This window comes from Vanessa cardui, chromosome 9 (genome assembly GCF_905220365.1).
Source record: "Vanessa cardui chromosome 9, ilVanCard2.1, whole genome shotgun sequence".
NCBI classification, from domain to species: Eukaryota; Metazoa; Arthropoda; class Insecta; order Lepidoptera; family Nymphalidae; genus Vanessa; species Vanessa cardui.
Window position 1 is genome coordinate 10,523,329 of NC_061131.1, and position 25,011 is coordinate 10,548,339.

General features: G+C 31.0%; 1 protein-coding gene across 1 annotated transcript in view; it reads right to left on the reverse strand.

Annotated features, from left to right (window-relative positions):
* LOC124532237 (disintegrin and metalloproteinase domain-containing protein 10) overlaps positions 1–23,621 on the reverse strand; it is a 67,440-nt gene extending 43,819 nt beyond the window's left edge. The window contains exon 1 of the mRNA XM_047107015.1: positions 23,060–23,621. Coding sequence (XP_046962971.1) covers positions 23,060–23,120 — 61 coding nt within the window. The 5' untranslated portion in view covers positions 23,121–23,621. The remainder of the gene's footprint in view (positions 1–23,059) is intronic.
* Between the last annotated feature and the right edge of the window lie 1,390 nt (positions 23,622–25,011).

A 25,011-nucleotide genomic window follows, 5' to 3' on the forward strand; every position in this document is an offset into this window, starting at 1 on the left:
CCTAAATGCGTGTGTAGTTTTTGTTCACAACTTTGCGAAGATGTGGATTTGGAAAGGCGTGTGTAAAACGAAATAAAGGGAAAATGTAGAAAACATTACCTAAAAATTTGAAACCTTAAAATAAGTCAAAAGCAATAAAATATATCATAAGCTATATAAAGAATATTGTAACGAATTGACTAATAGTGGTTATATTGCCATAAATAAATTTTTAGAACATATTTTTATTAGTATCTAGTTATTAATTTTTTAATAATATTTTATTTGCATGAATTTATTTCATATAACTTAATGGTATCTGGCGTAATTGCAGACAACAATCATTCGCACCAGGTTGTGGTAGACCTAAAACCACCTTTAACATTGCAACACAAAATATTTTACAGTGGGAAGCATATTTTATATAATAATATGAATAATTTGTTTTATGAATATTTTTAAACATAAAAATAATCAATAATCTAACCGGAAGAGGTTTAAATTACAACTCTCTTTTATATAATCTATAGGGACTATAGATTCTAGGCGTTCCTTGCGTTTATGTCAATAAAATGTTCTTGATTTTCTAGATCTAGATTAAGGAATTTCTAACAGCGAAGACTTTGGTAGTTGAGTGTTTATACAAACGTGTCCTCGAAAGCACGTAAGGCCGTTATTCCTGCGCTGAACCATTTCCGAATTGTGAGAGCGAAGGAATACACTTTGTGTTTGCATACACTTTGGTACTATAACATCACTAGTTATAACCCGAAAACGGTTGTGACAATATTATAATCAAAGAACGACGACACTATAAAACTGATAAAATTAGAACGCCTTAAATTTTTGTCTTAAAATAATCCTAGAGTTATAGTTCCTTGATTAAATCTTTTACTCAAGATTTATTCACAATGAATTCATTTTCGAATCAACAATAATAATCCTGAGACTCCTTTCCGGTGGATTGAATTGGGCCAATTTGAATGCCTCTCCTTAGAATTATTCATGATTTAAATGTTATATGTACATTGTTTGGTTTATGTTATAGTATAGTTGTATCAATATATATACATATATCCAAAGCTTACAATCGGTAAGCGTAAACAAAATGCATTTATCTCTGCCTTTTATTAAATTTAAATGTAATAATAAAAACACATTAATATTTAGGGCTTATAAGTCATACATGATTGAATAGATGATGAAAAAACATGTTAGTATTCGTTGATTTCCATGTGGGATAAGTACATTTGAATTTGTTGCCGGTTCTTTTCAGTAGAATATACATTCCGAACCGGTGATTCGGGCTTTCAATTTAATCCTGCAAAATGATTTAAAAGTGCTTGTAAAACTGTAGGAGACTACTTGAATAAGTATTTTATGAATATTATATTTGAACATGTTTTTAATTTTGCTGATTTTCCAAAATCTTTAGTATGTCAACATGTTGTCTGTTTTTAAATATTAACTAATATTATTCAATTGCATTAATATTAATTGTATATTGTATTATATCAAATCAATTACAGTATCTTTTATGAATTGTCATTAATAATTTTCTCATAACGTGTAATGACTGTAGTAGCATGTATTTAACATATGTAACAATGTTCAGTGTGTATTGCTTCTGTATTTTTTGGTATAAATAAGTGTTTTATATTATAATGAATTACAATTGTTGCAAACGGCATTACTTTGTAAGTGTAAATCATATGATATCTTGTGATCCAAGACCTGATAAGATGTAAAATGCTCAAATATATTTGAATACTTTTTGTTATTTACTATACTTTTTATTATAATACAGTGGTGGGTAAATTTTAAAGTTCAGAGTAAAGAAATAAGAGTCGGTCGTCATTAGTCCACGGGCGTTGATTAAACGGCAGGGCGAACGATTCGATTTTCTCAGGATAAATTTTTCCCTGACATTAATTATAAACTTTTCGAAACTCCTAGTTAAAGACAATCGACGTAGCTTCGAACACGAATACTACGACTGAATTTAAGACTTATTTCTTGCACCTACTCACTGAACATTTCAAAGACAAAGTAACCTCGTAAAATATAAGAGCATTGTCTACTTACTTAGTCCTTTTTCTTCGTTTTATTTTTATACATACTTTAGAAATTTAAAGCTTTCTTATAATACTTCCATTATAATTTTAAAACTCAAATATAAGAATATTCAACGATTCTATGACTTTATGATGTTAAAACATCTTTAACAAATAACATATCGATGTATTATTAAAAAAAACAAAATACCCGACTGCACACTAAAAAAAGAGTAAAACTTTGCGTTGACGCAGAATTAACATGTTCCCGTGGGAATTTTGAGAAAAAACGTATCCTATATTAATTACTCCCGTGATTGAAATGAATCTAATGATACCGCATACATATTTTTTTAAAGGGAAATTTAGAAAAAATATTATTATGTCTTTATCCCGTGGGACTTTTAGGATAAAATGTATCCTATGACACTCCCGTAATCAAGACAAATCTAACGATACCTCATACATCAAAATCCATCAAGCCGTTTAGGCTACAGGAGGTCACAAAGGAAAAGACATACATACATACTTACATACACTCGAAAAACATTACCCTCCTTCTTTGGCAGTCGGGTAAAAATATGTCACATGTGATGCGTCGCTTTGGGACGATGCACATGTGCGTTGCACGTGTGTTGACACATCGTTTGTAATAATGACATTTATTATAAAATACATTACAAACATCACTAATGGAACATTTATTATCATAATATCATACATAACATGAATATCATTACATTATTATACATAACAAAAATAACAAAATGATAATAAAAAAGGACATTATAAATAAAATATTATCCGAGCAATGACGAACCCCGAATCCGAAAGAGACGTTTTATTACGTTTAAATGTGAAAATGTTTTTCTTCATAAAAAAAATCGTACAAAACATCGAAAGGAAAGACACTAAATCAGTTCCAAGATATTAACTAAACGGGCTATAACTTCACAATCGAACCGGTGTAGCTTGCGGGGGAGGAACCAATTGAATTATGAGTATTGCCTTTGCTCCGAGAATGCCACAATATAAGCCTATACATAAAAGCAAATCTTGAATAGCTGAAACAGTCCGAATCGATGTTAACAACGATCAATTTTAGTTTATTTATTTAACGAACGTAAAAGGATAGTGTATCCACATACTTATACGGAAGCTGAGAATTTATACGATAGTACTTACTCAGGACACGTAGCCGAGCTCGACCAAATAGCCAATACATTCTCGTTGACCTTTCTGCTCACCGCTAAGAAATAGATATTGTAGTTTACAGTGAGGTTTTGTCATCGAGTAACGGGACAGAGACTCGAAACGTGCATTTGGTACATTATCAAAATATCTTCCGCGAAGCGTACATAAGGGAAAAATTACATTTAAGATTCCACTCTGTACGTCTATGTAAGTCCTCTTTTAGTGGGAGGGTTTAGAGTGATGCTACCATTATTCACTGCTGTTTTATAAAAGGCAAACTCTTTGTGTTTCTTTGTTGCAAGACACTTAGTCCACGCGCATACTAAGAAGGAGGTATTTTTATTATAAATTGTGTTTTCATATGTACGAACTCGTACATTTATCTACTTCTGTTTAAAATCCTGTAATCCTTCATATTTTACTGTAAAAAGGCACAGTAATGCAATCGTATAACCCCTCAAAACGAGATGCATTTATCTACAACACTTGTTATATTAAATTTCAATTCTAAAAAATATAACAAGTTAAGATACGCTTTTTATAGAAATATTTTATCATATTAATTATTAAAGTTTATAAGTATTTAAGTATATAGACTATGTAGTAATTAACTGAAACATTTCACAAATCATACAAATAATAAACGATCAAAAACGTAATTATATTATATATATTAATAAACAAGACCATTAATCACTTATCAACACTTGATTTGTCGACGCTGGGCCGATATTTACATTCATTTATTTGTTCAAATGTTCGGAGCTTTTCGCAGTGTCGTGTCACTGGGTTAGTGGGTCGCAAGCCGCCTGGATACGGGCACAAAAGCTAAGTCAGTACAGCGTCGCGTCTCATTTAACACTCATTGTGTTTACATCGCGAACAAAGAATCGTGGATGTCAACCGCTAAACATGCAAGGTTATTAACCTGTTAGGTTCACGAGTTGTCATCACCATATCAATATTAACATATTACCTAAATTTACTTATAAATTCTTTTGAGAATTTATTTTTATATTTATATAATGAAATATTGCTTCTAATACTACATATATAAGAAAAAAATATTTTTTATTAAATTTAAACAATCGATTGAAATCTAAGGTCTTATGCGATTACAATAAATAACATTTGGAGAAACATCTAGAAACAAATGGTCTAAAATAATTGAAGCCAGTCACCATGACGAATAGCCTGTCGTTTGCTAGTTATATAATAAAAAATAAGTTATTTTATCTATGTAACAGAGACTCAATTGCCAAACTGGCTTATATTAATTATAAAACAATTGGATAAAAACAAGATTACAAACGGAATAATAGTAAAATTATATAACCATGTCAAGTAGGTACGATTGTTTTGTACATCACATATAATACGTAACATGTATCTTGTATATTTATCGACACGATCGATATAGGTTCATTGTGTGTATTTAGCCATCAAGTATTCTAAGATACCCGATAAGACTCTGCATCCGGCGAACATAACAATCGACTCGTTACAATGTGACAATCATAATGTGTATTGTGATATTGTATGGTAAAGTTAGCGCGTGACTTTGATTTTATTATGACTCTTTGTTCCTGTCGCCGTTCTCAGAGGGCGGCTTATTATTGAGCTAATGTGTGAGCCAATTTCATGAAGGTTTCGATTTCTGGCCAACGCAATAGAATCAAAATATTCAATCGATTGAGCTGCCAAGAATTACCGCTCGAAAATCATTTCGATTTTCAAAATACGATTTCGTAGTTTAATTTGTCTTCTTATGCAGTTATTCTTTACTAATTGAAACTTAAAGATATCGCTTACCAAAACAGTCCATTTAATTTAGTTGAACCAATGTTGTGGATATCAATCGGTGTATGAAATCTTTGATTAAGATTTAAATAATCTATTTACCTTGCCATTGGTATCAATATTAAAATACATGGAGTACCACTTATATGTCAGCAATTATTTTTTAAAGCTTCAAGCTTTATAGTTTATGTATTTTACGTAACTACATAAAAATCAATCAGATAGAAATTTCCAACTATGCCAACAAAAATGGCGGCTTGAAATATGTATATTGATGAACGAGTAGTAGAGAAGTGTTTTATTTTCAGAGCAAAATAAAACTAAGCATTATTTTTATTCAAATTCAATCCAAATTAAAAAAAAACAAAAACATTTTAACTCTAAAAAATTAGCAATCTGTTTGTGTACATAAATATTAAAAATTAGAATCAAAATAAACTTTATTCAAGTAGGCTTTTACAAGCACACTCACAATGAAGTAAAGTTACGTACGACGTACGAATAAGGCTGAGTGCAAGCAAACACTGGTGCACAGGTTTATATTCTTTCTTTATCTGATAGGACCGCAATCCGTTAAGAGCGGAAAGATCAGACGTAAGTCCAAAAACTACGTGCTCTACGGGACACGAGGTAGGGAATTCAAAAGTGTAAATTCCAAAGTCCGTTGCTTCTGGGAATTCCATGTCAGTAAAACACGGTAATTATTGACCGGACTCAGGCTGCAGCCTTAGAAGCTAGCCACTAGACATAACGAAGAATAGTCACGGTCTTCGTTATCTTCGACGAACGATTTATTTAATGTATTACTAATGATGTAGTTCATTTATGCTCATTTGTGTCCGTAATTATGTGATGTGACTAATTTCAAGGAAATTCTGCCACACGTGTAACAACCAACCCGTCTTGGAGCAGCGTGGTGTAAAATGCTCCAAAGCTTTTCCTCAAAGGGAGAAGAGACCTTAGCCCAGCATTGAGAAATTCACGGGCTGTTGATAATAAAGGAATGTGTAAATTAGCGATAAAATAATACCTAAAAATAGTATTCGTTTAAGACTGCCGACTCGTCGACATTGAGTTCAATTTATCTTGATTAATTTTCACTAACGGCTTTTTTAATTGCTCCTATAAAGCAAGGTACATTAATTGCCTTTGATTTAAATAACATTTAATCTTTTAGCATATTATTTCGTTTAATAAATTCAATGAACTATTAATATCGATAGAACTGATAACACATCACAGGTTTCTTCACGTTTAAATCAAAGTCAAAAAATAAAAACCCGATTCTTATACAGGTCCTTTCATCATCCTCATAATAAACTAATTAATATTATTCAGAAATAAAACAGAGCAGTGTTCAGTGTATATTTGAATATTTAAATGTTAAATAAAGACAAAATTAAATACGACTTTTTTTCCGTTTTTATTTAATTATGGATCTACTTTTCCAAAAAGAAATGCATCCAATTTGTTGTTTTAGTTGTGTCCTTTTATTGTACAAATATCATTTATTAATATTTATCATAAAATCAGTTTATTATGAAATAATAAATGTTATTTATTTTTTAAATCCTTTCATACACGTTTCAACGCCTAAATATATACATTTAGTATTTATTTAGTAGTAAGGCTGACTTCACTGCGTATTTTAAACTTAGTAGTTGTATCTCATGATCCGTTATGGGTATACCGTTGAAAATTTAACAGATAATGTATTTTTGTTGCCACTGTAACAAAAAATACTATAAAACAGAATATAATAAAAGTTTACTGAAGCTCTCGTATGACGAACATGATTTTTTTGTCAATATAATGGCACAGAACCCTTCGTACGCGAGTCCCGACTCGTACTTGCCCGATTTTTTGTTTGAAGAGATTCCGACCATACAAAATACGTAATAAGTATATTAAATTGATTAAAAACAACTTGTCAACTGTTAGTTTGAATAAGTATTGTAGCTGAATTGTATTGTTTGAGGTCAAATAATGTTCTAGTTCGCTATTCAAAACTTATTTGTAAAAAGGCCGTCGAACTTTTCATCCTGAGCTGACAGAAAACAGTTTTTTTCTCCTAACGGATGCGACGCGTTGACAGCGATCGAGGAAATTGCCTCTCAAAGGGAGACATGTTTTAATAAATGCTTTTCAAACTAAACGCGATAAACATTATTTGGAAAAATTACGGTCATAAACGTAATGTAGCGCGTTACGCTGATAGCGAACTAATTTACACGTGTAGATAATTATCGTATACGACTTTATAACTACGACGAATTAATAACAAATTTTAATTAAAAAAACTGGTATTATGCTAGAAATTTGCATAAAAACCGACCTCAATACACATAAAAAGTAACTGCTTATCAGGATAATGGAGCTGTTAGCGAGAAGCTATCAATCCTCATTCAGAATTGATATATGAATACGAAAGAGTAATTGTTTGTTACTCTTTCGCGTTTTATCTCCTGAACCGACTTTGAATACACATTGTCCGGGGTAGAGAAATCCACACATTCCCTTCCCTTGCACGTGCGAGGAAACTAGTTCATCATATTTACAGCTACATTTAGTCGTCGGCGCTTTAATCGCTTTTTAAGGATCGGTCGTTAAGTAGATACATAAAAGTAAGATGTCCTTGATTGAGGTTTAAGTTCGCCAATTATAAAATTTCATCAAATTCATTTAAGCTGTTTGGACGTGAAAAAGCAACATACAGACTGATAGACATTATATACTTTCGCAAATATAATACATATTAGTATAGTTATCTACAACTCCATTACATTCCAGCTGAACGTATAACCGTTACGTATCAAAAGTATATTAATTATTTTCATACCTACGTTATAAAAACTAAAACAATGCCTCTTCAATATTCACGAAAACAATACTGTCTGCTCATATTTTTTGCAGACAACTACATTTGCTCTGCACCTAGAGGCAACGTCCAATTATGTGAAGCAAAGCATGCAAAAACTTTCATAAATTTTATTTTGCCAAGTTTGAATTTTTTAATTAAGCATATGCTCTGTAAATACTATTCCACAAAGCGTTCTGTCTGATAATGAAAATTTATTCTACTTTTGCATTAAAACGAAAGTTATGTACATAGTTGAACATTTTAAATGTACCTACGTACATTTTAAAGGTAATGAATTATAAAGATATGCATTTAAAAAAAATGTATTACTCATTTCTGTTTTAAATACAAACACGAATGCAATTACGTGGCAAAAAAAGCACATATAATTCTGTGTCAATCTAAAATGATTACATGTTTAACATGATTAAACACCGTATTACGTGATACACGACTACCGCTGAAGAGAAAATAGCTAATAAAAGTGTCTCAAATTTGAAATTTGAAAAATTTGAAATCGTTCGTAACATAACGTAAATATGTAACAATTACATCGAGACCGAGAAAGTTTCCGTCGGGCTTAGATAACATTCATTATATTTGAAATATAATACTTAATAATATATTTCAAAGCTTTGTTAATACCATTTCCTCGAATCGACATAGTCACTGAATCGAAAACGGGGAGCTGGCGAAGATCGCGGTTTTAAATCCTGACAACACCTATCAGTTTTCATATACTTCATTTATGTGTTTAATTAAGCTCGTGATAGTGAAAGGAAACATCGTGAGAGCGTGCATGAGTCGAATAAAATTCTGCCAAGTATTCGTACTGAAATATGCTTCAAGATCTAAGCGAAGAAGGCAAGAAAGATTAACTATGGTTTTAATCGTAAAGAAAATTTCGAATATATATACTACAAAAATAACTCATAAACTATATAACATATATAACTATAATAGAAAACATGAAGAGCGTTATTATATTTGTTTCGCTTAGTATTGAATTTAAAAGAGGGTAAAGGAAATTAATTTATATTCATGAGTGAATATTTGAAAATAGTACAAAAACAAAGCCATATATACCTATATCACATAGCGTAATTTTGTAACATGAGGATATTATTACTTATTTAAATAAATAAATCATAATTAAATATAACTAAAAATAAATTTAATTTATTTGCTTTACGAATGATATAACCTTCGCTTTCGCTTTAGTCTGAATTTAAAACATATACTAATTAGCAACTTCAGAAATTCCTAATCAAACTATAAAGTTTTTAAATAAGAATAATTAACATAACAAATTCATTCATAAAATAGTATTAACTCCGCGTCCACTTTATAAACAATATATACAAAGGTAAAAATTAGTTGTGGCTGACTCTTGCAGATATTAATTAACCAGAGAATAAATTTAAAAAAACGAACGAGATCCTTTGTTTGTATACTTGTAATCCCCGACCCAACCTTAAAAAGGAAAGCTCCCGGGAGATTATGGATTACTCGATTGTCCCTCGAGTTTAAAAACTTCACTTGATGCAAAGATTAAGCTCCCTCGGTGTCTTCTAAACATTAACATCTGCTTTAGGTATTTTTACAAACTTTTTATACCGACAGATAAAAAATAAAAAAAATAATTTAACAAGAAAAGGCTAACGATAAATAATTTAAAATGGCTTTATTTATTTCGTAATAAAACATGTGCATTTTATATTAACTTGTGTTGCATAGATGAATTCACATCTTCCAGAAAATAAAAACCGAATATATATAAATAACTACATAATCATATGGTTGTGGATGTTTTGAAGTTTCTTTGAAATAACTGTTATGGATAATTTGTATATGGACTCATCTCTTTATTTAGATTGTATAACTATTTTTAGTTGTTTAGATAACACAAATGCACTCTCTATACCCTGACTCTCGTAGCCCGTATTGGCTTCAAAAAGAAACCAAGCGCTACGTCCGGAATGAATAGTCAAATAAAAAAAAAATACTTTGCTTTTGGGCTGATTCGAAATTCGAACCTGCGACTACAAAATAGGTGAGATACTAACGTACTACCTTATAATCTAACCAGTAAATCAACTAGTTTATTGCAATACTTAGTAGTATTTCATTGTAAGCTATATCGTTACTACACTTCATAAAATGAATTGTATCGATAAAATTATAAAATTAATTGATGTCATTATATTACAAGAATAACCGTCACCAAAACTCTCTTAAACTTGTAGCGAACAATACAAAGACGATCCAACTCAGCGAAAGATAAAAGTGAATTTGATTAAGTAGTTGGCCAACCTCCGGTTTGTCAATAAAAAACAATGAGAGGAAGACCTTTAAGGGATGCGACCAATTACTTAGCAACCAACCACTTGGATAGATTTACCACACCGATGTGCTACATGCACACCTTCTGTGCGTGCTTTGAAATATCTAATCTGTACTAATAGTATACTTAAATGCAAAATTAACTCTATGTTGTTGTCTCTTTCATTTCATTTTTAAGGAACTACTAATCTGATTGTGATGAAATATCGGATGAAGCATGTTTGAATCCAGAGGATAGACACCGTCAGTTTATCCTTTGATAGTGTTTGGGATAAGGGGATTGTATACAAGCTCTTGAACCGTCTCCGTCACCGACTAAAAATCGATACTGTTTTATACATTTGAGACTAATCGACTTCTACACTGGTTGACCGATGACCGTTGAAATTGTCACATAATATACATGTTTTCTAATGGAGAAGGATACTATTCATTTTATCGTAAGTCGTAACTGACTGCTACCGACATGATAATGAGATTATACTAAAGCAAGAAGAATATTATAATAATGTCATATCGGCAAGTCGTATACAAAATACCAAAAAAAAAATGTACGTATATACATATGAAACTAAGAATTTCTTTGTATGTTACCGAACTTGGCCGTCTTTTGTTATACAATCAGCGCCTCAACTGGGTTGAATTGCTCAACAATTGAGCAATATAAATACTAGCGGGAACCAACTATCGATACGACCTAATTGACAAACTGTGTACGGGACGTAGCGAATTTGAACCGATGCTCCAATTAAATTGACACAAAACAATCCTTAAACCTCCTCTCCACGCTCTAGTGCTTCGCAGCGAGCTTGCACACATCTTAATACACGGAACAACGTAATTACGACACTGAAGCAGTTACGCATCGTATCGTCGCGTAATATATATATTTTTGTAATACTCGGTTAGTTTGTCAAAACTAAGTATTATATATTTCATAAGAATATATTTTAAAATACAAAAGTTTAAGCAGCACCTTACGAAGCAAAAGCTTGTTGAATAGTTAAAATTAATACAAACCCAGACTGTAAAATGTATCTTGAGTGCATAAAAGGAAGGAGAATTGGTTTTGTTAGAGACAAATGAAAACAGTTAGCGTGAGAGTGGAACCGCAATAGTTGAAGTAATCTTAGACACTAAGGATACGGAGTCGACTGTAGCAGTCGGCATATGTCACTAATTGCCTTCATTGTCCAGAGAGTGCTCGCGACGTCTACTAACGTTCCTGCAAAAATGATCCTGTAATACATTTCAAGTCGATATTCTTAATCGTTATGAGATGATAAAGACATACTATAGACATAATATTCATGTACTTAATTTGTGTTTATAATTCATCTCGTGCTCGGCGTCGAAGGAAAACATTGTGAGAAAACCTGCATGTGTCTAATTTTATAGTAATTCTGCCACATACATATGTATTCCACCACCCTGCATTGGAACAGAGTGGTGAAATATGTTCCAAACCACTTCAAAGGGACAGGAGGCCTAGGCCCAGCAGTGGGAAATTTACAGGCTGTTGTTGTTGTTGTTATTGTAAACATTGTTGGAAATAAACAGACATTATCTCAAAGATTTTTATATCATATTTATGTTCTGACTTTAGAATGTTATGCTCTCATTGAACCGGCTTCGCGTATAAGTATAATTTAGAGACATACGTGTTTAGAGTCGGATGAAACCTGTGCGGTTATCCGTGACGCGGGAAGAGTCCTTGTACACAGTTCTAGTGACCCAATTATATACACGCGAATATGTTTATTTAAAACTTTAGAAACATTATAAAACTATACTTTTAAATACTAACTTAATTATTATTCCGCAGATCTAATTTATAAACTAAAAGCAATTATAGATTTCGCTTTTGTTGTTGATATTTTTTTATTATAGCATTATCATTTTTATAATAGATTATCGTTAATTAAATAACTAACAAACACTAGAAGTAAACAATACACACATGCAATATGGTTAATTGAACAATTGGATTATACATATTAGCTTTACAAATTAATATTTGTATTCAAATATGATTGTTTAATTCTAAAAGCCGTATACGTTTTGGTTTCGAAAGGGGTTGAAATGTGTACATTTACAATGTACAACTATATCCTGACGATCGATAACTGCCGATCTAGTTAGGCAGTAAACTCAGGTCAATTACGACTATTGACGAGAAAATGAATTGAAATATCTGGACTTAATGTAGGCAATAGTCAATTTGCTACATGATTACAAATACATATTATAGTACATATTATATTAATAACGTTTAACAGCCTTTTATTTTAATTTAACTGCAGTCCTAAACTAACAAAATTCAGATGAACCTTAACTTGTAGTTATAAATATAACAATTAAATTGTTTATTTGTTTGTTTGTTACGCTTTCACGTCTTAACTACTCAATTAATCTTATATAACACCTTTAACGCGGCCGAAGCGGCGGGCTGAAACTCTAACAAATATAAGTCTAACTTTGTATATGCAGTAATTTCTCGCGCTGTACTAAACTGTGAAACCACGTCTTATACCGTCAAAGAAGTTTACACTAGTTCACTCCACATTCAATCCTGAACACACACAAACAAAACTTTGCACCTCGACGAAGCTCTACCACAAAAAAAATTGTTATTAATATATTTACATACACTTAGGTATGCTAAATTGAATGTAACATTAATTTGTCTATGTGTACATGTCCGTCCAAAACCTCCCTAAAGTGCGGTTGTACAGGTCAACGACCGTTTACTCCCCACTGGGATTTCATCTGGTACTGCATGTTTGTAGGAGATTAATGTTTCATTATTATTTCAGTAATACTTCAGAGCATGAATTGGAAGTCATGGATTAAACGTTGTAAATAAAGGTTAATTACACAGACCGCTATTTAGTTTTACAAAGTTAAGTTTAATCGCTTCGCTGCACGTTGAACTTCTTGAAAATATGATCGTACCTTTTGAAATATAAATTTAAAGCGCTCACAATGGCATAAAGCTCTCCGGCATTTAGCAGTTTTCTAAGAGCGTACATTCAATACTTAATAAAGTTTTCAAGCCTGTCAACAGAACCTTTACTTGTCGTCTTGATTTTCATTATAAATATTATATAATATGAGACACCAATTTGCAGCGATCTTTTATTAAATATGTAATTTTGTGTTTTGTATTTTAATATAGGTATGATATTCAGTCGTTATGACTATTATGGTGAATAAGAAACGGCCGAGATAAAACGAGCTCTATCGGAATATATCTTTTAATGGCCAATGAATCATGACCCTCGGTTGTGACGTAACGACATCTGAAAACAAGAACTTGGGGGAAATACGACTTTATCACACAAATTATACAAAATTATAAAAAAAAAACAGAACTTTTGAAATTCTTCGAACTTTATATACCATACTATTGTAAAGATCTTAAACTTAGTTATGATAAAATTAATTATGTAACTACAAAAATAATACATATTTAGAAATGTCACTATATTTTTTGTCTGATATGCTTGGAACCTGAAAAAATATAAGACATTATTTTAATTTTGGAATATGAATATCTTAGACACACTTCATATGAATTAGAACATATCGTTTGTTTATATGAGTCATCCGAAGAGCCGGCATGTAGTCACGTACTGGTAACCTCGGCGTACTATCTCCGAGACTATGGGGACCGTCGCGCGTCGCGTCGCATCGTTTGGCCCCACAGACGCCCATTATTCAAATAATATAACGTCTTGGCATCGCAGTAAAGTAATTAAGCCCTTGATGTCTTCAAAGCATGAGTCAATGTTATTATCATAAGCCGGTGACCGAGACGTCTGGCGTCGCATCTCTGTCCATTCAGTGTGTTTAATCAAAGCGTCCGTTCCCTGTTACCATTCAAGTCGGCTGACTCTTACTTCCTAATGAGCCCCGATTTTAACAAAAAATATCCGTTTATAAGATACTTCAGCAAAGGCATATTTGGAAACGACTTGTAATAAATATATACTTATGCAAACGTTTATTAGGAATATATAAAATGCAAGGTAATGAATACTTTATGACATAAAATATCACCGACCGCGTCCAAGGCTAGCTAGGTAGCCTAATTAGAATTTCGAAACTGCATTTTCGCGAGTAATTTCAATTACACATACAATTATATTTTAAGCATCACAAATATGTTACTAAATGAACTCTAATAAAAAGAAATTACCTAACTTTTGTTTAGCTCTCGAGCGATATTGTGCAATGTTCAAGAGATATTTTCGTTTAAATTAAACACTGTTTCATAAAAGCACAAAGAACGTTAAGCCCTTACATAATTCAAATTTTCGTCAGTTTCGTGTTATCAACGGAGCAATAAAATATTTCTTATTCGTGAATTCAAGATATGGAAGGAACAAAGATTAAACCTAGATATCGGTACTGCGTGTGGCGAGTCATGCTCGGCCAAGCGTGACCTTCCAAGGTTGTAACGCGATTTAACTCGCCTCGAGCTAAGCCCTACACCTAGTTTTTTTTTATTACCACAGGAACCAATTACCTCGACCCAATCTACTCGTTTTTTGTAGTTCCCGCATACAAAATATTTTACTTTCATTTAGAAATGTATACCGCATGTGAAGTGAAAGTTAAAACATTTGATAATACATATGCATATCAGTTGAACTTCCTATTTCTATGTTTTGATTTGGAACATCTATTGGCGCCCCTTTGGGATAATACCGACTCGTGTGCTGACTGCCGTGACGGCAAACGACATTAAATTCTCTTTTACTGTCATGCCTCCGCTACGTGGTACTTATCCTACAATAGGTATATAACACTTCGTAGCAATATGTGTTATACATATTCTAGAATATTCAGTAATATAACATATATAAAGCTCTATTTTTTTATTTATTTAAGTACATATTTATTTATACAATTTCATTAATTATAAATTCTTTCAATACCGTTAATAATATATTTCACATCACATCAACCAGTTACGAGCAGGTTTTTTTTTTTTTAAATCGGGACGGTATATTTTAATTGGCTTATAAATAAGCCTTTATAAATTTCTTTCGCAAAATAAATTGCTGGATCAAAATATAATGTTTTTATTTTATGTAAATTAAATAACGATAATGATTATTACTGAAGTTGCGAGTCAACGTTTTTATCATGATGATGATCATTAATAATCCTTAATCGGCAGTTTTTTCACATATATTTAAATTGTGGTCCAATGGTAGCAGAACTGAAGGCGTATAAGCTTTCCAAGGTCTTTAAATAGGGGGAACTAGTCCGTCCCCTTTCTGAACAGATATCGCGTTCAGGGATTACCTGCAAGTAGCTCAGTGGGGCGTCGCTTAGCTTCCGCAACGTACGCCATTAAGGGGACTTCAGCCCACTTAAGTCGGTACACTATCATAGGGTTGAGTCGACGATAACACGCCAAGTTTTGCAATTTGAATGTTAAGAAATCTTCACTAGTTACCCACACTAATTAATATTGTACACGCAGTTAATGATTTTCAAATGCAAACAGACCGATTAATTATTATTATTGTTGTTATTTTACTTAGTTTGCTCACTACATTTGACATTGAAGCGCAAGAGAATTACTATTATGTAAAAATAAATTTTCATTACGCTTTTCATTCAATGCATATATATATACATATTTTCTTGTACTTAGTGTACAATATGCAAAAGGCACAGACCATTTTATTTGTGAATCTTCTTGTTTTGTCAAAGTTAAAAACGAGTTAAATTGAGACTAAAACATAGGCATGTAAATGGTTCAGAAATATCCAGCAAGTTGCTTAAACTTAGTGATACTTATACGCAGATTTGACAACACAATTGGTTTCCCGTATCACTATCAACTGAAATATATCATCAAAATTATTAAATACTAGTAATCCGTCCCGGCTTCGGAGAGCTAGAATAAGGGTCTGCATAAAGTTTATATTGAAGGACAAATACTACAAAGATTTTTTGTTTAGTTGTAAAATTTTATCACACATTTATAAAATATAAGTATTAATTTACTAAAAATTTAAAAAGAAAATATCATACTTAACATATATTAGGTAGTACCTCAATAAAACTTCACGACACCAAGTAATTTAGTTGTTATCATTATCGCATACTGTATTCCAACAATAAGAGGAAAATAGCCAATTAACAACATTTGACAGCAAATTAGCGTGCTTTAATTCTTCGAGAGCTTTATTCACTATGAATTTCGAAAAAAATGGCGTTTAGAAGATCGACAAATCTTTTATCGGAATGTTGGAAGTAAAATTAAAGTGGTTAATATAAGTAGTTAAATGTAATAGTATTATAATATAATATATTAGTAGCGCACAGTATAGCTGAATTATTGTCAAATCTCATAAATACTAGGCCATACAATCTGGCCACAAAAACCTGTTAATTAACTGTCTATTTTATTATGATATCCTTTTTTTGTGGTCAATTATATAAATTGTTAAGTAAACATTTTAATTTGAAACGTTAAAAAGAGCTTTATAACTTACGTATATTTTTTAAATAAAAACTTAAATAACAAAAAGCTCGTAATAGCAGCTCTTAGGGATAACGTACTAACTCAAGCTAGACGTTTTTTGCAAACAATTATTATCGTTTGAGCGCGAGTGCATGAGAATTTTTAACCTGTGAACTGACATCACTATTGAGAGTGTATTATGACGTTAGAGTATAACAACGTTTCATAATTGCACATAATGACACCGAGACCGTTCGCAAAACGTTTTAAAACGATGTCGCTTTATGAATTTTAATTACTACAATCTAGTCACGCTACCTCTGCATACAAGCTTACATATGATAATAATGTCGCTTCAAGTTTATTCCCCTTAAATCTGTTATCATTGTCAATGCGACCGGATTTCGTGTCATCCGTTTATGATTACTGATAAGCCGAAGCTACATTACATTAGTGTTGTAATCGTACGTTGAATCAGACGAGAGCGTGCAAAAAGACACGGTTGACGCATCGAACAGTGCGCGCGGGCTGTGACGGTGACGGGCGGTGCGTTCGTTGAACCGGCGAGGTCACGACCATCGTGACGTGTGCTGCCTTTAAACGCTTCCCGTAATACGTTCGACGGCCTCCCAGACTGCAAACCGCTGCCAAACTTCCAATATTTACCATTCTCGAACTAACGTTCGTCTGTATCGCTTCGACTTTTGTTTAAACAACGACGCTCCGGCGAAATCGTTAAATTGTCGTTCTTACTTTAATAGAATAAGGAAGTAATTTAATGGTTTTTTTTGTTCAGTGACCTAAATTTTTTTTTGTATATGAGAATCAGAATCAATTTATTTCGGCATAAACAAAGACTATCCTAAAAGATATCTTTCTCGTTATTGTTAACTTAGGTTAATTCACATTATAGTATATTTATTGTTTTCATTAATATTTTAACAACTCAAAAGTTTAAAAGAGTACAAAGGTTTCATTTAGGGAAAACCCTCGGGTTACAGTGGAAAGCTAAGAACACTAACTATTCTCGTCATAAAAAATAAAAAAACAAGTCGCAATCTATACATAATGAGCGTCGTAAAAGTTTATGGCTCTACCAACCTAAATGTTTGTTATAAAATAAACATTGCTAGCAACGAGGAAACTCTTAAAACACAGATTAAGAACATCATTCTAATGTGATAAACGTGGAAGTAGATATTGTATGTCTTTATATATTTTTGTTTATTTATTATCCGACTATTGGACGTATTTTCTAAAGCCACACGATTTGCTTTTTCTGTACATATACATAAGGTTTTATGCATAACAATCTAAACCTGTAGCCTCCAATCCTCCCAATTCCAAGATAAAAAAATAAAACGAATTAGAATTAATTTTACGAAATGTGACTAATAAGCTAATTTGAAGAATCTATAATATATATTATTAGAAGTAAAATTAAAGCTTACACATATATGTAATAGTTAAGTTACTAATGTTATATTGTAAATAAAGATATATTAATCGAGAAATTTGTAATGTAAGTTAGTTCGTTTATCTTTAAATCTTATTCGATTAAAATAGTCTTAACATAAGAATACACCTCGGTAACCCGAGTGTGGGTCTGCAATGGAACTTTTGAGCCAATAACAAAATGTAGTCAATTATAAAATAATATACTTCTTGAGTGCGTCCTTCGTTTAAGTAGGCCACGGAGCCTTGATTCACTGAGCTACTTTATTCAAAATTGGCTTGTTTTAGCTTTGTTTCATAATTTCCTTCAAACAATACAGGTTTCATTACGATGTATTCTTATAGACCTTCTCGGTCTATATGAACGTGTAAATGTCGCAGGTATTGTGTGAGAGACGTGATTTAGACGATTGTCAAAATTTCGTCTAATTGCCGAGTCGAGTATCTAGCTAAATAGATTCAATTATTTTGCAATTACCTTACCTACGTTTAGCTACATCACATTTGATACGAGGACATATTAGAACACTAGAATTGTATATTTGAGGTTATAAATCTAGTATGTTATTTTAGTAGCGACGAAGTGTTTATATTTCTCTAAATAAATCTCTACTAATAGGCTAAAATCTAAATGATTAGTATTAAACCTTTGTTTCGATTATTAACATCGTCCGTTTGTACGCAGTTTAATTATCCATGCCTTTATATCTGGTATAGGTATATTCATTCAGTAAAACAAATAATTACATATTTATAAATAGAACTAATCTAACTAGAAAATACTTTTTATCAGACGATATCGTAGATTACATGTAGGTATTATACGATAAAAATAAGAATAGTTAACAAGTTTAATCGTGGGGTCATGGGTCTTTTGTATTTGATTGATTAATTAACCTAATAATCGTTAATTATGTTACGCTGTTAGATAACCTTAGTTATAATTATATAATAATTGTACCTACTCTATTGTTATTTTAAAATAAAATTATATCCGATAGTTAATTGCCGATTAATTGAAACGTAATTACGAAAAATAAAAAGCTCATGATTTAGGAAATTTTCCTCGTTAAAATGAAACAAATAGTTTCCCAAATATAAGAATTGAACAATTGCAAACGACAAAGCATTACCTTGTCGCAGAATTAGTCATAGACGAACGACTTCTAAGAAATATTCCACCGAGTTAGTTGAAGACCAGTCACCATTTGCTTGCGGCTGAGCATACAACGAAACGGCCTCCAGCTTTAACCAATACCTGCTAATGAAACAATACCGCCGTTCCCTTTCAGACTCTTTTCATAAGTTTAATTAATCATCCTTTGTAGTCCAGCTTCAATATAAAAATGAATAACAGCCATACTTTATTTTACAAGCAAGCTGATGTAGATAATACATTATTTTTATGTTTTTACTTTAACTATTGTTGCCATTATCATTTTTTATTATTTTATTAATATGAATTTAAAACACAAATTAATGTTTTCGAATGTTTTGACAAAGTCATATCAGAAATATCCTGTTATTTATTGCCTTTACTGCTTATCCAGGCAAGTTTAAATGCTGGTGGGCTGACTATTATCACGCATAATATTGCATTAGCCGTTATTGATATTAATGTAAATTACCTACAGAAATAGATAGGCACATCGAGGAAACGATACAAAATGCACTTTCTCTGTATGTAATGTTGGGTAATTTTCATTATTAAACAACAATTGATTATGATAATTCATTGGTTAAACAATAACGATTTAATATACAATTACATGATTATTAACGTCTTTATAGAAACTGACACACAGTCGATATATTTAAGTTTTTTCAAATAATTACATATGGAAAGTATTAAGTGTAAAATTGCAGGTAAAAATTATACATTGCGCATCTTGGGGGGTAAAGGCGACGCGTGTGCCGTAACGGTGGACGGTATGATGACCCTTATTGTCATGACCCCTATGCACCGCAGCTCTCTCCTTCCTTATGTGTGCTTGCGAGTCTACTAAATAGTTGATATTTAAAATGACAATAATATAAAACTGTTTTATTTATTATTTTCTAGCGACTCGCCCCGGCTTCGCACGGGTGCAATTCTGTTAATGAATATTCCACAGAATTTGTTTATTTACGTCACATTAGAAGGTTCTAAAATTATCAGTGTTTATTTACTTTATTGTCCATATATTACAAACCATTATATCAGTTTGTCTATTTATTATAAACTTTAAAGATCTAAGCGACTTTGTTTTATGTAATGATTAAAGAAACAATGCTTTTATTTTTGTATTCTATATGTATTTATTGTACATGTATTTTCTATAATACGTCCCATAAATTATTATGCCATGTTTGTATACATTTTTAAACAATGTTGATATGTATTTTTTCAATACACTCAACAGTGCTGTTACCGTGCAGGACAAATGATAAGCCCCTCGTTGATGGATGCGCAATCTGAAGGATGCAAATAGATGTTCCAAGTGGATATTTCCTTTTGTTTATTTTCTATATTTATAGCTTTTTATTTCTATCCCAGGTACGTATAGTTTACATACTCGATATTTTACCTAAAAACATAAATGAAATGAAATCAAATATGTTTTTCCGAATGCAAGTTTTGGAGTATTTAAAAAAAATTCGAAACTGTATACATTTTTAAATGTACTATTGAATATTGAAATATGAGTTTCTACATCACATGGGAGCTCTTTTATTTTATTTATGCGAGTAATATTATCGTATATTTTGGAGTCGAATATTACTTGTTACATTGCATAATATTTATTAATATTTCAAATAGTGGTTTTTGATGCGCGATCTCTTGTTACAATGGAAAAACAATGCATTAAATATAATTTAATGTTTTATTAAGTAATTGATCTACAAATTAATAAAACATGGGTTTATTCGAAACGGCCATTAATGTAATCAATTTTCCATTTTTATTTTACGTTACGTAAAATATCATGATATGCAAAAAGTTCAAAACTACGCACAAATATGAGAAATAGGATGGCTATGTGTTCCGTTAAGCTATAAATCTGATATACGAAACTGGTTTCGCGCGCCTCCAGTTTGTACATATCATTGAACATTGACAGAATTGTGGTATGGTGAAAGTAGCACAAAGTGAATTATTATGGGTGTGTACTTAGGCATCATTGCACATATATTGTTAAACAATAAAACTATATTAATCTGATGGCCTGTTAAACTTTGTTTTCTGCATTCTATCAGCATTAAAACAAAGTGCCCATAGTGAAAAATAAAAATTATTTAAAAAAAAATTGTACCAAATTTAAATGCATATAAAATCAATTTTTTCATTGTTATTTATACCTTTATTTATACCTTATATGATACCTTTTGAATTAAATCTTCATATTTTAGCAGTGGAAACAACCATATTATAAACAAAGAAAAATGAACTCTTGACAAAATATTTCATATAATTTTAAATTATTAAATATATTTTTATATCAATAACTCTATTACAACCTAATAAAAATTATTATGTTGCATTAATAATATATATTGGTATAATGAAATGATATTTTGGCAAGTTGAATACAAATAAATACCTGCTTTTTCTTAATTCAATTATCCCGACCTAAAGTAAGAGAGAAAAAGAGCCATTCCATATAAATTATTACTTAAACACTTTAATAAATAACAGAGGACAGTCCACATTAGCCTTACAGTGTTTCAGATTGAACTAAACCAAATCAATAAATTATAATCATTTTGATTTCATTTTCTAATTGCTACATGCTCTCAAAAGTCTTTGTCTGTAAAATGTCTATAATAATTTACAAATACAATGACATACTTTTACTAAACTTTTAGCCTGTGATTCATATCATCTTAATGATTATGTTATTTTCTATTAAACAGGCTTATGTGTAAAAAACTTGTTATATTTCAAAACACACACACAGACAACTGCAACATAGAATTGTTGAGATATATTTTTAAAATTTTTATAAATAGTTCAGCATATATCGAGATTAAATACCCTATATTTGCATATTTAAAAGTAATTAATATAATTAACATAAGATTGTAATTATTTTCAATTATATTTTTTAATGAAGCCTGTTAAAACTTAATTATATATTTCATCAAAGTTCTCATTGAAATAAATTCATATACAATGTTATTGCTAAACATAAATGCTGATCGAATTTAATGGTTGTTTTAAGGTGAGGTAACATCACCATTAAATTGTTGTTTCATAGATAGATTGTGAGATATTGTAATGTCTATTTCATAATTTGAACACTTATTTAACTTTGGGGAGTATAATAAATGTTTATATTTTACCTTTTAGGTAATGTGTTGTACATTTGTACTTAGATACAAAGGGGCTCAGGTGTTAAAAGCATTAAATTATAGACTTGGCTTTCAATCTTCTTAATATGTAATTTATGTAGTAATTGTGGGTAAGTCATAAAAAATATATAAATGTCTGTATTTTAGTTTACAACTACACTGTTATAAAAAGTTCCTTTACTTTTAAATGGTTTAAATAATTATTTTAAAATGAAATGTATCTGTTTATGCAATTTAAGGAAAAATGGAAGGCTAATTTAAATCTTTCAAATTTATTACTATACTTATAAACATTATATCCTTATCATCAAATTTATAAACAAGTGTTAAATAGCAAGTTATTAAGTTTTTTTTAAAAAGGTTTTAAAATTATCCTTATAATAAATAAAATTCATTTTCCCCTAAATGTAGCTTCGAATGTATGACTAATGCAATTTCAGAATATGTGACTAATGTGTTAACGTTTTGAGAATTCGAAATATAGTCTGTAGTAAATAACTGTAAATGAATCTGAGACTAATTGATATACAGATCAATATATATGAAAACACTTACCACTTTCTATGTATGGGAAGGCGAGCAGTAGGAAAATTATGTATCCAATTTCACTAAACATTGTCGCTTACTAACACACACTTTTGGTATCACTAAGTCATCGCACACACAGCTGATTTTCGAACCACACAAAACCTTTGTCTGTTTTCGATAAAAACGCATGCGCGTGCAAACAATATTTTTTATTTACATTACAACAAATCTTACTCTAAAAAGACGATAAACTAAATAAACATGCCTAACAACGCGACCGTTTTGATTACTGTCGGAGTCTCGGTTTGGTTCCGTTGAAACAATAAATAACAACAAATTATATTTTGCCTAAACTAAATCAACTTAGAAAACGAAACTTATTGTGTTTTATTAAATAACACAAATCAAAACAATTCCACTTATGCATTATTGTTCCATGTTTATTTTATATTCCATAACTTCACTAATTTTATCTAAAAATTGCCGTGGAAGCAATTTCTGTACTTACAGACTTGACTGACATATTGGAATTCTTTATTCTACTGAATGTTGCCAGTTACTTATTTCTGCGTCTGTATTATTTGTCTACTCTGTAACAGCTTATGTTTATGTTCAGCGTTAGTGGCGCTAGAAGCACAATCGCCAGAATGTGTTTATTAAATATTTATATACGTGTATTATAAGACCGTCAAGAAATAATATAGGCAATATTTTAGTATAATAAAAAAAATCACATTACCTATATATAATACAGCAAAACCGTTTTAGCGTGGTAACGGCACATGCGATCGGGAATCGAATAAAATCGGAAGATCTGTCTTCGACATAAGAAAAATTACATTTATTACAATCTTATAATTATTACATATAGGTATTATTCTTATTATAAATAGTTGAATATAGCTTTTATTTGAAATTACTGTTATTTGTTATAAGACTTTTACACCTACAGCAGCAAAAGAACAAAATTAACTCAGCACTGAGTAACATTGACTCAATGAGAATGCTGCACATCTAAATTCATTTGCTGTATTCATACCAAGAAAGACTGTCATGCTTATAACTTCTGATGCTTAAGAGGATAATGTGTTTTACGCCTTTTGTATTTTATTTTAAACGCGTAAAATATATGTATTTATAGATTTGATATGAAAGAAAGCATCGCGCAAATACGCCTCGGCACAATTATGGCTCTGATAAATTTAAAATTAAAAGGATCCGTTTCATTTTCTTTGGTTTTTCATATTGATTATATATGATTGATATAGTACAGTGATCTGCTAGCCCGTACTGGGCATCGTGCAACACATCCCCCATAATTTTTCGCGCATTTATTTAAATATCTCCTAATGTTACCACGAAATTTTTTTGAACTCCACTTCCACTTACCATCAGTTAAAATGAAATGAAAAACAATCTGTATTTTCAAGTGTAAAGGACAATCCTCCAGGCTCCAATGTGTTGTCGAATATCAACTAGTATATATTTTAATATGCTATCTACTGTTAAAAACCGATAGTACCTATTTATGGCATTAGCCAGACTATCCTGTAGATATTTTGGAGACCTTTAACTGGTTTCGTTCTTTCGACAAATTTAAAGAAAGGAATTTGAGTTTGTAGAACAAAGTTTTATGAGTAATGAAAGAGTGCAAGATATAGGAGCCATTATGCATGTGGTGAAAGTAAATAGATAATAATTAATTTAGATATATAATATTATGCTCCTATGTACCTATTAAGCGTCGCCATTATCAATTATGGGTGTATTTATAAGAATAATACAGAACAATCTAAATTACCATCATTATAAATTCAAGACTAGTTGAATTGGTATTTTCTCAGGCTAAGCTACCCAAAAATCAGTCTTGATTCATTTGCATTTCTTGGCCATATTTTGTATAGAATAATTGGGTTACGTCATGGGTTCATTTTAGAGCATTTGTAATGCCGGGACCCTTACGGCTAATAATATTTCAG